This window comes from Polypterus senegalus, chromosome 4, assembly GCF_016835505.1.
Source record: "Polypterus senegalus isolate Bchr_013 chromosome 4, ASM1683550v1, whole genome shotgun sequence".
NCBI lineage: Eukaryota > Metazoa > Chordata > Cladistia > Polypteriformes > Polypteridae > Polypterus > Polypterus senegalus.
This window is the reverse complement of record NC_053157.1, coordinates 237,052,193-237,068,585: the sequence shown is the minus strand read 5'-3', so window position 1 is coordinate 237,068,585 and position 16,393 is coordinate 237,052,193. Positions and strand designations below refer to the sequence as shown.

The 16,393-nt window shown below is 43.4% G+C and overlaps 2 protein-coding genes across 4 annotated transcripts in view; both read right to left on the bottom strand.

Annotated features, from left to right (window-relative positions):
• Positions 1-222: 222 nt before the first annotated feature.
• The window catches only part of LOC120528293 (zinc finger protein 2-like), a 26,676-nt gene continuing 10,505 nt past the window's right edge, over positions 223-16,393 (bottom strand). For all 3 annotated transcript variants that reach the window (XM_039752436.1, XM_039752435.1, XM_039752437.1), the window contains exons 2-4: positions 14,728-14,880; positions 5,782-6,318; positions 223-2,041 (exon numbers count right to left, since the gene is read on the bottom strand). In XM_039752436.1, the coding sequence (XP_039608370.1) occupies positions 1,257-2,041; positions 5,782-6,184 (1,188 nt within the window). In that variant the 5' untranslated portion in view covers positions 6,185-6,318; positions 14,728-14,880 and the 3' untranslated portion in view covers positions 223-1,256. The remainder of the gene's footprint in view (positions 2,042-5,781; positions 6,319-14,727; positions 14,881-16,393) is intronic.
• On the bottom strand, positions 368-1,204 carry LOC120528916 (gastrula zinc finger protein XlCGF7.1-like). The gene has a single exon (XM_039752992.1). The coding sequence runs from the start codon at positions 1,202-1,204 to the stop codon at positions 368-370; it is 837 nt and encodes a 278-aa protein (XP_039608926.1).

Here is a 16,393-nt window from a genome sequence, read left to right as displayed (position 1 = left end):
AGAAAATCTTCAAGGTTTATAAAGACTTCTGCTGTGTGGGAATCATTTTCTATATTTCAGACAACAGTCAAGTTTGTCCCCAGTGGTAATTCTGAAGCCCCTTACATTTAAGGACCATTTGTCACATTCATCACCATACTTGTGAACTACTTTAAATGAGAATTATCTTCCTCATTTGGAACAACAGTGACGTCTTCCTTCACTTTTTCTGTGTGTGTAGGGTCAGTGGAAAAATTCTCTGCCACGTTTACAACGGGTTTTCCTCTATGAATTTGTTTGTGTCTCCATAAGCTGCTATTGAAAGAAAATCGTTTTCCACATTCAGGACAGCAATATGGCTTCTCCCCCATGTGAATTCGTGCATGCCTCAGATGACTGCTGCTGTCACAGAAACTTTTCCCACACTCAGAGCAACAAAAAGGTTTTCTCCAGTATGGTGAAGTCTTGTGTGGTTCTGAAGACTGTTTCTTTGTGAGAATCGTTTGCCACATTCTGAACAACCATAGGGTCTCTCTCCAGTGTGAATTCTCATGTGGGTATTAAGACTTGCGTTGTTCAAAAAATGCTTGCCACATTCAGAACAGAAATGACGTTTCTCACCATTATGAATTCTTTTATGGTTACAAAGGTTACTGCTGCATGAGAATTGCTTACCACACTCAGAACAACAATAAGGTTTCTCTCCAGTATGAATTCCTCTATGGTTATAAAGATTACGGAGGTGTACAAATCGCTTGCCACATTCCAAACAACAATGAGGTTTCTCTCCAGTGTGACTTTTGGTATGTTTATAAAGACTTCTCTTCCTTGTATAGCTTTTTCCACATTCGGAACAGACATACAGCTTCTCTCCAGTATGTGTTCTTGTGTGATTCCGAAAGCTGCTACTGTCGGAAAATCTTTTTCCGCACTGAGTGCAGCAATATGGCTTCTCTCCTGTATGAATTCGTATGTGCGTCTGTAAACTGCTATTGGCAGAGAATCGTTTGCCACACTGAGAACAGCCAAAAGGTTTCTCTCCAGTATGAATTCTGATATGACATCTAAGATTGTGTATATTTAAGAATCTTTTCCCACATTCTGGACAACAATGTGGTTTTTCTCCAGTATGGATTCGTGAGTGCCTACGAAGAAGACTCAGTAGTGAGAATTGCTTGCCACATTCTGGACAAGAATGGAGAGTCTTTCCAGTGTGAATCCTCATGTGCCTGTTAAGACTGCTGCTATCTGAGAAATGTTTGTCACACTCAGAACAGCTATGAGGTTCCTTCAAGAACATGAAGGTCATTACTGGCTGAGACTTGCTGGTCACATTCAGGTGTTTCTCCTGCATGAATTTTGGCGTGATTAAAAAGAGCACCATTGCCAGAAAAGCTTTTGCCACATTTAGAGCAGATGTATGGCTTCTCTCCAGTATGAGTGCGCTTGTGCTTCCGAAAACTGCTACTATTTGAGAGCCTCTTCCCACATTCAGAACAGACATATGATTTTTCTCCAGTGTGAGTTCGTGAGTGATCCCGTAAACCACTGCTGTCATAGAATCGTTTGCCACATTCGAGACAGCAATAAGGTTTTTCTCCAGTGTGGATTCTTGTGTGGATACGAAGACTGGAAATTTGCAAGAATCGTTTGCCACATTCTGAACAGCAATGGGGTTTCTCGCCGCTATGAACTATCATGTGGATATTAAGATTACCTCTCTCTAAGAAACATTTGTTACATTCAGCACAACTATAAAGTTTCTCACCAGTGTGAAGCTTCTTATGCTTAGAAAGGCTATTTTTGTGTAAGAATCGTTTGCCACATTCTAAACAATAGTAAAGTTTTTCTCTAGTTTGAACTTGGATGTGTTTACTCACTTCTAGTTGACAAGTTGTGAGGGCTTTGGTCTGTGTTATTGTAGTAGCATGACGTGAACTACACTGGGAAGAGGCTGGGGTCAAGTTTTCTGATCCACTGGTTGGTTTCTTCATCTTCTCACAGTCCAGAATAGAGGTCTGAGCAAATGAAGATGTGAAAATGCTGCCTTTCTCATGTAAATCTGCAATGACACAAACAGTCCAGTTAAATATTTTTAAACCAATTCAATACAGTAACAAAGTGACAGCACACTGGCTGGAGTTGCTGCCTCACACTGAGGTGCCCTTCCTGCTCTGGCCACTCTGTGTATGGACTTGTATCTTCTCCTGCTGTCTTGCTTTTTCCAATGTGTTTTATCTTGGTAGAGAGTTATATATATATATATATATATATATATATATATATATATATATATATATATATATATATATATATATATATATATATATATATATATATATTTTGCTCTGTTTTCCCCTATTGTATTATTAATATGTAGCCTTAGAATGCCTAATCTCACAGACATACCACTATTTATAAGGTATTAATATATATAACTTATCTCCACCTTCCCTTCTATATCTATAACATCAGGAAATTAGATGTAGTAAAAAGACAAGCAGGAGTTAAATTACACTTAAAATGACGTATTACTGATAATATTCATAAATAATAACAATATGCAAAGTACATTTGAATATTGGCAACCATACAACCTGATTAAATGGTGATGTGTAGTTTCAGTTGGCACACAGACTTGTAGTTAATTAAAATGTCTCTAGTTAAGGCATCGTTGGTGCTCAGCTTTCTTCAGAACAGGCCATAAGCCTGGTCAATATGGCTGAAGCTGTGCTCATCATTGTGTTGTCTACATCATCACAGGTTAGCAAGAACCAGCTTCTTATAGATGTTAGTAAAAGAAAGAGAGTGAGATAAAGCAAACAAATATATGGGTTTTCTGTCCAACCCCTACAGCCAATAGGACATCATGGTACTTACAGGCCTCCGAGACAAGCCAATTCCAAACAGCCATACCTCAGACCAATGGGGGAATAGAACATCTTAATGCCTGCCACCCCACCCCCCTAGGACGATATGTTAAGCTAACCTGGATTTATGTGGGGGATGAGAGAAAGACTTTAGCAAAGAAACACTAATCAAACTGGTTTAAGACACATCTCCCAAATCCTGTCATAAAATTACAAAGAGCCGTAGTTGTAAAGGTGGGGAGGTGGTTTGGGGGCAAACATGAATGCCTCTCACTAAATTAACATTAAATTACATTGCTTTGCCTAAATTATAAATAAAGACAAATAAAACATTTATCAAGTTATATGCAAAATCTTACATCACAACACTAAGCTACACTGGGGTGTGGGGACTCAAAATACCTGGAATGAGTCACTAGTGTGGGAGTAGCGTGTAGTTATCGACTATGCCACTCGGTGTCGTGTGCCTACAGTCTCATTAGTCAGCCCGCCAAGTGGCATCATGCAGATTAGACCGAGAGCAGATTTCTGACATTTACCCTTCAGTCTTCTTGTGATTTTCAAATTCAAGCTGAATAAATGAGTGTCGGGTCATTAGGAATGCCAAGATGACGATGATCACGTCTGTTGACAATAACTGAGTTACTGATAAAGATTTCTATTGGTAAGCAGCAACATTACACTGAACTGCTGAGTTGTTTGCAGGTTAACATCAGGGAATAAACGCCTGAAGCAGCGGCTTCGTATCATGAAGGCCAGCCTCGACTAAAAACAATGTGCTTGTTAATTTGCGCACCCCTACATTGGCCAGGTGTCACTAATGGGGACTTTGTTTTGATCCCAAAATTTATATTAAGAGTGAAGGGAAGAGGATTTGCTACCGTAGAAGAAATCTGGGAAGAAAAGTAACCAGAGGCTCTGGCCACGGCAATAAAGAGAGGAGAACAGGAAACGTTTCCAGGAATTGAAGAAGCGTTGGGACAACTGCATTCTATCTGCAGAGGAGTATTTCACGTTAAATCAAAGGAAGTGCTGTAAACTGTATCATTTATACTGTATATAGTTTATCTTCCAGGAATTTTTGAGTCTCTTACATTTACATTTATTTATTTGGCTCGCGCCTTTATCCAGGGTGACTTACAACATTTATGATACAATTGGTTCCATTGCTTTTGGTTTTCTAATTGCAGCTCAGGCAGGTGAAGTGACTGCTCAGGGTCACAGAGTGATGTCAGTCATGGGATTTGAACCCACAACCTCAGGGTTTGCAGCCTTTCCCACTACACCACACCGCCCTGGTTCTCACCATAGCTACTGTGGTAATCATTGTCAGGTGTGACTGATTGGCGATGTGTGTGCCAGAGTGTCCTGCAGTGGACTGGCATCCATTCTTTTGTTGAGTTCAAAGCTGTCAGAGACTCCAGGTTAAGAAAATGGGGGGACTGGAATGACATCTGATACTTTATATTTGATACTTTAAGTAGATTCACCCAGACTCAAGTTCAAGCCCCTCCATGTCTGGTGGTCACTTTTGCTCCCTCACTTTTAGTTATTTTCACCGTCCTCAAATGTCTCATTTTCTTATTGTTCCTCTTATTTCTGTCCTCTTAATCTTTAACAAGACCCTGCAGTGGATGAGCCCACTTCAATGATGGACTCCTCAGAGCTTTGTCTAATTTCTGTGTAACGGCTCACAAACACCTCAATTCTGATGCAATGTAGAAGAACAGAGGTGGACTGGGGGGGCAGATGATCAGTAAATACAACATGGTCTTGAATTTGAGGTTTTTATTGTTTTGGTGAGATTTACTTAATAATATTTATATGCTTTAAGAACTTAATCTGTACTAAACGCAAAAAAAAAAATGGAAATACATGCACTTGTAGTCAGAACGCTAAGCGTTTAGCACAGCTGCCTGATTGTTCAAATGTTCTGAGGTCAAATCCTACACTCCTTTGTTGTCTGTGTGGACTTTGTATGGTCTTTCCTTGTCCTTATGGGTCTTACTCAAGTTACGCAAAATCTTTTGCCAAATCAGCAAGAAGATGCAGGTCAGTTGACCTGGTGACTCAGAAGTGACACCGTGTGACCTTGGGTTTGAATGGGCCACTTGATGGACTGGCAGCTCATGTCTCATACTGCTAAGATAGGCTTTGGCCTCCCTCACCAAAACCTTCAATTGGATCAATTGTACTTAAGAATATTATGGTATGTTCATAAGCCGTAAGTGTACACTGAATAAATGAACTTTCCCCAACATATTTTAAAGATGTGCATTATATAATAATCAGATTAACGAGAGGATTGTGAGTGGGGGAAACTCCAAGGAATCCATTTTACAGAGTAAATGTCTACGAGGAGGTCAGGACATGACAGCCCAAAAGAGAGCCAGTGAGCCGATAGGAAGGTGGGCACAGCATTGGAAAATGAGAGAATCCCACTGGATTGAGTAAAATCGCTCCAGTTAAGTGCACTAGAGTAAGGATTATATTTTAGTTATATAGATTTTTTTTTTCTTTTTGTGGACATCTGAGTCTTAACTTTGAGCTTCAATCCTGGTATGAGAATATGCTACAGAACTAAATGTTGCTGTTAGGTGTAACACAATATAAGACATGCAGATGTTATACTAAAATATGACTTTTACTGTCATTTACATTAAATATAATGATATTAGCCGAGCAAACATCACTGGTTGGTGTAGTAGAAGTCATGTGCTGGTCACTTTAGATTTTTATGCATTCACCCAAACTTTTCCAAATTATTATTTACTAGATAAGCTATTTTTTTTTTCAAATTAACATGCTCCAAGGGTCTTTATTCCAATTCAATCAAATCACGACTCCCACTCTTATTTCAATCTACTGACTCGCCAACAAAACCCCTGTTAGAATTTGTAAAGTTCCTGTTCTATTTAATCGCATGACTTACTTTTTCCCAGCTGCTCTTCTGCTTTTCTTCCGTCTCCTTCAGTAATTTTCTCCTCACGTTCCGATAACTCAGATTTTACTTGCACAGAAATCTCCACGGTAGCCAGTTGTCCAGTATTAGTGACCCAGGGCTGCAAATTGTTAAGAGATTCTTCACACACATCTCGCTTGAAAATGGGGCCAGCTTCACGTTTTTGCAGTGCAAGGCCAAATGAGAAATCTTTCAGGTCCTCGACTTTAACCTCAGACGACTCCTCCTTGCACTCCTCCTCTTTAAAAACTGAAATGCTTTCTTCGCAGTCCTCCACCTTCACGCACACACCCTCTGGTGCACCCGACTCACAGTCCTCTTCTTTAATGTGTGCCAGTCGTTGGTCCGTACCTTCCTGTTTAACCGAGGCCATGCTACGTATAAAACTCTTCTCTGAACCCCAACTGTCGGCTCTCCTCTTCTAAGACCCCCCCTTCTCACCTGGGAAGCCCCGGCCCATTAGTCACCTCACTTACACGTGGAAATGAGAAGAAGGAAGGAGGGGCCCTGTGAAATTAAAAGAGACAGAATGAATTCATAAAGTTGTCAAAAACAACGAGCATGATTCAGGGTTAACTAAATGAAAGACAAGCGAACTAAATGAGCTTTTCATGAGAGATCTGAAATGCTGTGAAACTTCCGTTTCAGCTTAAGAAGTTCTCTGAAGTGAAAACCTTCTTGATATGGAGAGCATGTCCAGCTTAGCAAGACAAAGACAAGAACAGGGAAAGAGGAGCAGAGTTTATAAATTCACACCCTGCTCATCGTGAACCATTTCATGTCAGTGAAGGTCCTGGATGGTCCTGTGGATGTTCTTGGAAGCCTCACACGCTTTTCACTACATGAGTGTCGCCAGTTCACAACAGGTTGGGCGTGTCAAGTAACATTTCAGGTTGGGTATCTCCTTTATAGTTGTGTTTTATCAAAAAGTTTGGTTTAAGATACTGCAGCGCCATTTTGGATTTTTATTATGTTAACTGATATTATGAGCAACTGCTGTGACGTGACGGGCGAGTCGTCTTCAGAGTCTGCACACTGTGGCGTCTTTTACACAACGCTACTTCAGTTGGCACCACAGACTTGCCAGCTTTGGAGATCGCAGACTGTACCTTAAAAATGGTAACAAATTAAAGTCCTTTGATTTTATCGTCTTCATATCTTTTCTTCCCTGTCTTTTCCACGATTCTGATTTTCACATCGGGTTTTCTTTTCCAGGTCCTCAGCCTCCTTCAGGTCTGACTAAAGTGCGGTTATCACCTTCATTCTTGTTTTGTCCACCTGCTGTCCCCATTGACACCTCACATGTTTTATAACCATCACATACAGAATAGAGGAAGACCTTCAGAGGGGAACACACAAACTGGGACCGTGACTGGGATTGGAACCCAGGATGCTGGAACCATCAAGCAGCAGCACTCAGCACCACTCTGTCTTGTCTTACCCTTCCTGCTCTGAACCCCCACACAGTATTAAAGTCTACAACTGGTAAACACAACGACAAACCCATCTGACATTCCCACCAGGTTATCCCACTCACACTTCATTTTCCACACATCTTCTGAAGGCTCGTTTCTCATTCTCTGCTGGTCACACGTGAGCAGAAGTTTGGCTGTCAGTCCTCCACTTATTCTCCTGCATCATAAAACACAAGCGGGTCCAACAATAATCTGACCAGTGATGGCCGAGTGGGTCCTGTGGTGCACTGGCACCCTCTACAGGTTACTTCTTATCTCCCACCCCATGCTGCTTGTGGCCAAAGAAACCCTGAACTCAATTAAGGTGGCCGTCATAATGGAGGGGTGGCTAGCAGGTCCTGAACTGGTGGGTTTGTACCTGAAGGTTCACCTTGCTGTGTGAATACCCGCCATGTTAACTGACCTGCTCTGGGCTCAAGATGGACTCCTCACACTTCTTCTCTTCACTCTCTATGTATTCCTGACTGGTTAACATTACTCCTGACCCCTCTGCTAATGGAATCCCCATTTCACAATGGAGGTACAATAACCACACAGACTGCCACTGTCTCCTCTGTAACTAACACAACATTATTAAATTTGCTGAAGCAGCTCTAAACTGACTAGTGATGGCCGAGCCTGTCCTACAATAGACGGGCGCCCCCTCCACTGTAACCCTGAACTCAAGTAAGTGGCTGTCATAATGGAGGGATGGCTAGCAGTCCCTAAACTGCTGGGTTTAGGTGTGAATATCTGCTGTGTTAAAGGACTTCCTCAGTTAAGATGAACTCCTCACCCTTCCCTCTCTATGTATTCCCAACTGGTATTGATTATTCCTGAACCCTCTATTAATGAAACTGACATTTGACAATGGATATACGATAACCACACAGAGCACCATTGTCTCCTCCAAAACTATCTCGACATTATTAAACCTGCTCAATCCAAACACACACACACACACGTGTCCAGTATCACTGGCAGCTCTAAACTGACTAGTGATGGCCGAGTGTGTCCTGTGATGGACTAGTGCCCCCTCCAGGTTGTGTTTTGTATTTATCTAACCCTTTAATTATCACTGACCCCCTCTTTACATGGGAGTTCCCATTTCAAAATGGAGGTACAATAACCATCACAGCACAGAACACCATTGTCCCCTCTAAATCTAACCTCAGATTATCAGACCCACTTAAGCCTAAACACGCGTGTGTCCAGTTCCACTTTAAACTGACCGGTGATAGTTGAGTGCATCCTATGCCAGACTGGTGCCCCCTTCAGAGTTGGTTCCTGCCTTGCAGTCCATGTTGTCCGTGTCCACTGTAACCATGAAATGAATGAAGTGGCTGTCATAATGGGGAGGTGGCTAGCAGTCCCAAAGCTGGTGGGTTTGTAGCTGCAGGTCTGTGCTTCGCCTTGCTGTGTGAATACCCGCCATGTGAACTGACCTGCTCAGTGTGCACGATGGACTCCTCGACTTCTGTATATTCCTAACTGCACAATGCAGCTTCAATAACCATCACATACAAGATGTCTTTGTCTCCTCTGTAACTGACAAAACATCATCACACCTACCTAACCCAAACTCACGTGTGTGCCCAGTTCACTGGCAGACCTAAACTGACTGCTGATGGCCGAGTTTGTCCTGTGATGGACTGGCGCCCCCTGCAGGTTGGTTCCCACTCTGCACCTCATGCTGTGTCCACTGTAACCCTGAACTTAGTGAAGTGGCTGTCACAATGGAGGGATGGCAAGCAGTCCCTAAACTGGTGGGTTTTTGGCCACAGGACAGCGGCTGACTTTGCTGTGTGAATTCTCGCCACGTTGACTGCCTTCAAGGTTCAAGATGGACTCCTCACACTTCTTCTCTTCACTCTCCATGTATTCCTGACTCTGCTGTTAACAGAATTCCTATTTCACAATGGAGGTGCCATCACCATCACATACAAGATGTCTTTGTTTCCTCTAAACCTAACAGAACATCATCAGACCTGCTCAGCTCCAAACTCACGTGTGTGTCCAGTTCAGCTCTAAACTGACTTGTTGATGGCCGATTGTTTCCTTTCATGGACTGGCGTCTCCTCCAGGTTTCATTCATGCCTTGCACCCCAAGCTTTCCAAAGTAACACTAAACTAAACTAAGCGGATGACATAATGGAGGGACGGCTAGCAGGTCATAAACTGGTAGATTTGTACCTTCAGGACTGCAGCTCACCTCGCTCTATGAAAACTCACACCATGTTAAATGACCTTCTAAGGGATCAAGATGGACTCTGCACTGACTGTGATGGCCGTGTGTGTACTTTGATGGACTGGCACCCCTTCCAGGGTTGGTTCCTGCCTTGAAGCCCATGTTGCCCATGTCCACTGTAACCATGAAGGGGTGGCTAGCAGTCCCAAAGCTGGTGGGTTTGTAGCTGCAGGTCTGTGCTTCGCCTTGCTGTGTGAATACCCGCCATGTGAACTGACCTGCTCAGTGTGCAAGATGGACTCTTCGCCTTCTGTATATTCCTAACTGCACAATGCAGCTTCAAAAACCATCGCATACAGAATGCCTTTGTCTCCTCTGTAACTAACAAAACATCATCACACCTACCTAACCCAAACTCACGTGTGTGCCCAGTTCACTGGCAGACCTAAACCGTCTGCTGGTGGCGGAGTTTGTCCTGTGATGGACTGGCGCCCACTGCAGGTTGGTTCCCACTCTGCACCTCATGCTGTGTCCACTGTAACCCTGAACTTAGTGAAGTGGCCGTCACAATGGAGGGACGGCTAGCAGTCCCTAAACTGGTGGGTTTTTGGCCAAAGGACTGTGGCTGACTTTGCTGTGTGAATTCCCGCCACGTTAACTGACCTCAAGGTTCAAGATGGACTCCTCACACTTCTTCTCTTCACTCTCCATGTATTCCTGACTCTGCTGTTAAGAGAATTCCTATTTCACAATGGAGGTGCCATCACCATCACATACAAGATGTCTTTGTCTCCTCTAAACCTAACAGAACATCATCAGACCTGCTTAGCTCCAAACCCACGTGTGTGTCCAGTTCAGCTCTAAACTGACTTGTTGATGGCCGATTGTTTCCCTTCATGGACTGGCATCTCCTCCAGGTTTCATTCATGCCTTGCACCCCATGCTTTCCAAAGTAACACTAAACTAAACGAAGCAGATGACATAATGGAGGGAGGGCTAGCAGGTCATAAACTGGTAGACTTGTACCTTCAGGACTGCAGCTCACCTCGCTCTATGAAAACTCACACCATGTTAAATGACCTCCTCAGGGATCAAGATGGACTCTGCACTGACTGTGATGGCCAAGTGTGTACTTTGATGGACTGGCACACCCTCCAGGGTTGGTTCCTGCCTTGCTGCCCATTCTGCTAATGTCCACTGTAACCATGAAATGAATGAAGTGGCGGTCATAATGGAGGGGTGGCTACCAGACGCAAAACTGGTGGCTTTGTACCTGCAGGTCTGCGGCTCAACTTGCTGTATGATCACCCACCATGTTAACTGACCTTTTCAGTGTTCACACTTCTTCTCTTCACTCTCCATGTATTCCTGTTTATTGTGTTAACAGAACTTCTACTTCACAAAGGAGGTGCCATCACCTTCATCTCCTCTAAAGCTAGCGGAACATCATCAGACCTGCTTAGCTCCAAACCCACGTGTGTGTCCAGTTCAGCTCTAAACTGACTTGTTGATGGCCGATTGTTTCCTTTCATGGACTGGCACCCCCTCCAGGTTTCATTCATGCCTTGCACCCCAAGCTTTCCAAAGTAACACTAAACTAAACGAAGCAGATGACATAATGGAGGGACGGCTAGCAGGTCATAAACTGGTAGACTTGTACCTTCAGGACTGCAGCTCACCTCGCTCTATGAATACTCACACCATGTTAAATGACCTCCTCAGGGTTCAAGATGGACTCTGCACTGACTGTGATGGCCGTGTGTGTCCTGTGATGGACTGGCACCCCTTCCAGGGTTGGTTCCTGCCTTGAAGCCCATGCTGCCCATGTCCACTGTAACCATGAAGGGGTGGCTACCAGTCCCAAAACTGGTGGCTTTGTACCTGCAGGTCTGCGGCTCAACTTGCTGTATGATCACCCACCATGTTAACTGACCTGTTCAGTGTTCACGCTTCTTCTCTTCACTCTCCATGTAATCCTGACTTCTGTGTTAACAGAATTTCTACTTCATAAAGGAGGTGCTGTCACCTTCATCTCCTCTAAACCTAACAGAACATCATCAGACCTGCTTAGCTCCAAACCCACGTGTGTCCAGTTCAGCTCTAAACTGACTGCTGATTTTATCCTTTGATGGACTGGCAACCCATCCAGGTTCTTTATTGCATTGCATCCCATGATTTCCACTGTAACACCAAACTGAATTAAGGGGCCATCTTAATGGAGGGATGGCTAGCAGTCCATAAACTGGTGGGTTTGTACCTACTGGACTGTGGCTCACCTTGCAATGTGAATAACCGCCATGTTAACTGACCTGCTCAGGGTTCAAGATGAACTCCTCACACTTCTTCTCTTCACCCTCTATGCATTATTCCAGTCTGGTAAAGATTATTGCAGACCCCCAACCCTCCAACACAGGTAGCAGAACTCCGATTACACAATGGAGGTACAATAACCACACATACAGAACGCCTTTGTCTCCTCTAAAACTCAAAGACCTGCTTAATCCAAACTGACTATTGATGGCTGATCGTCTCCTTTGATACGACTGGCTGCCCCTACAGGTTGGTTCCCGACTAGCACACCAAGCTGCCTGCGGCCACTGTAACACTGAACTGAGTGAAGTGGCTGTCATAATGGGGGTCGTTAGCAGTTCCTAAACTGGTGGGTTTGTACCTACTGGACTTCGGCTCACCTTTCTGTGTGAATACCTTCCATGTTAACTGATCTGCTCAGTGTCCAAGATGGACTCTGCACTGAATGTGATGGCCAAGTGTGTCTTGTGATGGATTGGCGCCCCCCCCCTTCAGTTTGGTTCCTGCCTTGCATCTCATGCTGCCTGTGTCACTGTACCCTTGGAATGAATTAAGTGGCTGTCATAATGGAGGGGTAGCTAGAAGTCCCCAAACTTCTGGTTTTCTATCTACAGGACAACTGCGGCTCACATTGCTGTGTGAATACCTGCCATTGTAACTGGCATCCTCCGTGTTCAAGATGAACTCCTCGTGCTACTTCTCTTCACCCTCTCTGTACTTCCAGCTGATAAAGTTTATCCCTAACTTCACCGTTAATGGAATTCCCATTTCACAATGGAGGCACAATGACCATCACACACAGAACCCCCATCCCTCGCCTCTAAAATTAACACAACATCATCAAAGCCACTTTAATCTGAGCACACAAGTAACTGTTGACACCCGAGTGCTTCTTATGATGGGCTGGCACCCACTCCAGGTTAGTCCCTCTTTTTCACCACACACTGCTTATGCACTGCACTTGTCATCCCACCAAATGGTGCATCACAGATATTTGTAATCATAAAATGCATTGCATTTGTATTTCCAACAAATATTAAAACTGCTTTAATGAATTCCATACCAAATGGCATATAATAGAGACACATGCATTGCATTTGTCATTTCCAACAGATTGCATATCACAAACATTTATAGTACTAAAATGCATTGTATTTGTCATTCCAACAGATGGTGCACCACAAATATTAACACTGCTTTTATGAATCCCATACCAAATGGCATATAATAGAGACACATGCATTGCATTTCTCATTTCAATGGATCACATATCACAAACATTTGTAGTAATAAAATGCATTGTATCTATCTTTCGAATAGATGTTACATCACAAACATTAACATTGCTTTTACAAATCCTACACCACATGAAACACAGCAGGGACAAATACTTTGCATTTGTCAATCCAGCAGATGGCATATCACAAATATTAACACTGCTTTTAGGAATCCCATCCCACATGGCATATAACTGAGACATGTACATAACATTTGTCATTGCAATAAATGGTGTATAACAGATACTTGTAGTAATAAAATGCACTGTATCTGTCATTGCAACAGAAGGCATATCACAAATATTAACATAACTTTTTATGAATCCCATACCAAATGGCAGGTAACACGGACATATGCATTGCATTTAACACTCCAACAGGTGGCACATCACAAACATTAGCACACTTGTTTTACAAATACCATACCAAATAGTATATACCGGGGATCTATGCATTTCATTTTCCATTCCAACATATGAGGCATCAAAAACAATTGTTTAATAAAATGCATTTTGTCATTCCAACAGATGTTACATCACAAACATTAACATTGCTTTTACAAATCCTACACCAAATGAAACACAGCAGGGACAAATACAGTAATCCCTCGCTATATCGCGCTTCGACTTTCGCGGCTTCACTCTATCGCGGATTTTAAATGTAAGAATATCTAAATACATATGACGGATTTTTCGCTGGTTCGCGGATTTCTGCAGACAATGGGTCTTTTAATTTATGGTACTTGCTTCCTCAGTTTGTTTGCCCTGTTGATTTCATACAAGGGACACTATTGGCGGATGGCTTAGAAGCTACCAAATCAGAACATGTATTACATATTAACTAAAACTCCTCAATGCTATAAGATATGCATCCGGTGTGGTGCTCGATTGTTTGCTTGTCTCTGCCTCTCTCTCACCCTCTCTGACATTCTCTGCGCCTGACGGAGGGGCTGTGAGCAGAGGGGCTGCTTGCACAGAAGCTGTTTGCCTAGTGGATACGAACGCACCTCTAAGAAGTGCCGCTTTATCGCGGTGCTTCCAAAAACACACTTATTGATTTTTGGATTGTTTGCTTTAATCTCGCTCGCTCTCTCTCTCTCTCTGACGCTCTCTGCGCCTGACGGAGGAGATGTGAGCAGAGAGGCTAAAGGCAAACTTTAAAGCACAAGTATTGATTTTTTGATTGTTTGCTTTTCTGTGCGAGCGCGAGCTCTCTCTCTCCCTCTGAAATTCTCTGCTCCTAAAGAGAAGATCTATTTGCATTCTTTTAATTGTGAGAAAAAACTGTCATCTCTGTCTTGTCATGGAGGACAGTTTAAACTTTTGACTAAAATGTGTTATTTCATGTCTAGAGGGCTCTAATAATGTTAACAGTGTGGGAGAGTTTCTAAGGGCTTAAAATATATAAAAATAACCATACAAACATATGGTTTGTACTTCACGGATTTTCATCTATCGCGGGGGGTTCTGGAACGCAAACCCCGCGATCGAGGAGGGATTACTGTGCATTGCATTTATCATTCCAACAGAAGGCGCACCACAAATATTAACACAGCTTTTATGAATCCCATACCAAATGGCATATAACAGAGACATATGCATTGCATGTCTTTTCAACAGATGGCGCACCACAGACATTAACACTGAATCCCATGTCAAATGGCTCATCCTGCCGTGTGAATACCCACCATTGTCGTTGACTGAACTCCTCAGTGTCTGTTCTGACACATTCAAGATGAACGCCTCCCACTTCTCCTCTTCTCTTTCACCTCTACGGACGTCTTCCCGGTGCTCGTGTGACTCAATGGCTCCTCTGAATGTTTAATCAAACGTCACTCAGTCTATGATACAGGAAGGCAAAGAGAGAGAGAGAGAGAGAGAGAGAGAGAAACATGATGCATTTAGGCTTCTTGTCTGTATATTCATGAACTGAAATAGCAAGGATATTATGGGATGGCATACACTTTGATAAGTAGCTATGCTGCCATCTACTGGATGGAAGGAGAACAATTCCTAAAGGAATAATGGATCCTTGGCCTGAATTGCACATCCAGCTGACCTCTGTACAGTTTGCATGTTCTCCTCTGTATCTCTCCAAGTACTCAATTCTTCACCTTGTAAGGGACGGCCAGCAGCCCAACCCAGCTGGGATGCCCAAGTAATGGGAGGATGGGGGGAAGACAGCTTCTTCAGGGCACTGCCACCTCCAGAACACTAGATGGCAGCTTTCCTGGGTTGCAGTAATGCTACGGATTCCCACAGGGCACCATGGGACTTAGAGTTCTTTAACTCCGCCATGTTGGGTGCCAACAGGGGGTGCTGCAAGGAGAGAGGAGCCATGTAGCATGGGGTTTCTACCTCACCTGAAAGCTTTGATAGATCACACGGGCAGATGTTTGGAAGCATTTCCAGGGCAGCTAAAATAAAAGGGACTGTCTGGTTCACATTGACGAGCCAGAGTCAGTTGGAAGGTGCATGAAAGACAGTAATCAAGAGAGAAGGTGGAAAAGAGGGCTTTATTGTGCCGAGACTTGGGCTTATTGCATACGTGGACTTGTGGCCATGGTGGGAAACTCTTGGGGGAAAGAGTATCCCATGCACAGAAGACGCGTTGCCCTTTTAAATTGTGTCTGTGTCTGTTTGCGTTGGGTGTTTGGGGAGCCAGAGCGCCCCCTACTGTCCACACCCTCACATCTGAATGTCACACAGGTCGGGCTGAATGGAGACCCCTTAACTGACCCCTGCTCGTGTGTGCTTTGTGACGGACTGCCGGTCTGCCCAGGGTCCATTATAGTTGAAATCACGACTCGGGTTTGCTTAAGACGACTGTAAAATGAATGGACAGATGGGATTTAGGGCTGTAAATGTCTCCAATGTAACAGACGCTCTGCTTAAACAAATTAAGAGTGGAAACGGTCTGGAGCCTGCCCTGGCAGCACCGGGTGAAAGGCAGGAAACTTATTTTTTCCTAAAGAGTAGGGCGTATCCCGATGTCCTGGCATGACCATGACCTGGTCAACCTGGCCCCCTAATCACCCCCTGTCTCTGATTGGCTAACTATCTCTCACCACTTCATCATCTAAACAGCTCATGTGTGGCAAAAAGGAGTTGCACCAAAATGGCTGCCATCACATCATCCAAGTGGGTGCTGCACATTAGTGGTGGTTGAAGTGGCTGCCCACTCACTGTGCAAAGGGCACGGGTAGTGAGAAAAGCACTATAGAAACGTTTTATATATATATATATATATATATATATATATATATATATATATATATATATATATATATATATATATATATATATATATATATATATATATACACACAGCATATATCATTATTATTATTTTGG

Excerpts from the sequence above, each read along its gene's own strand:
- LOC120528916 (XM_039752992.1), bottom strand. The coding sequence starts at position 1,204 with ATGAGGATTCACACTGGAAAGACTCTCCATTCTTGTCCAGAATGTGGC.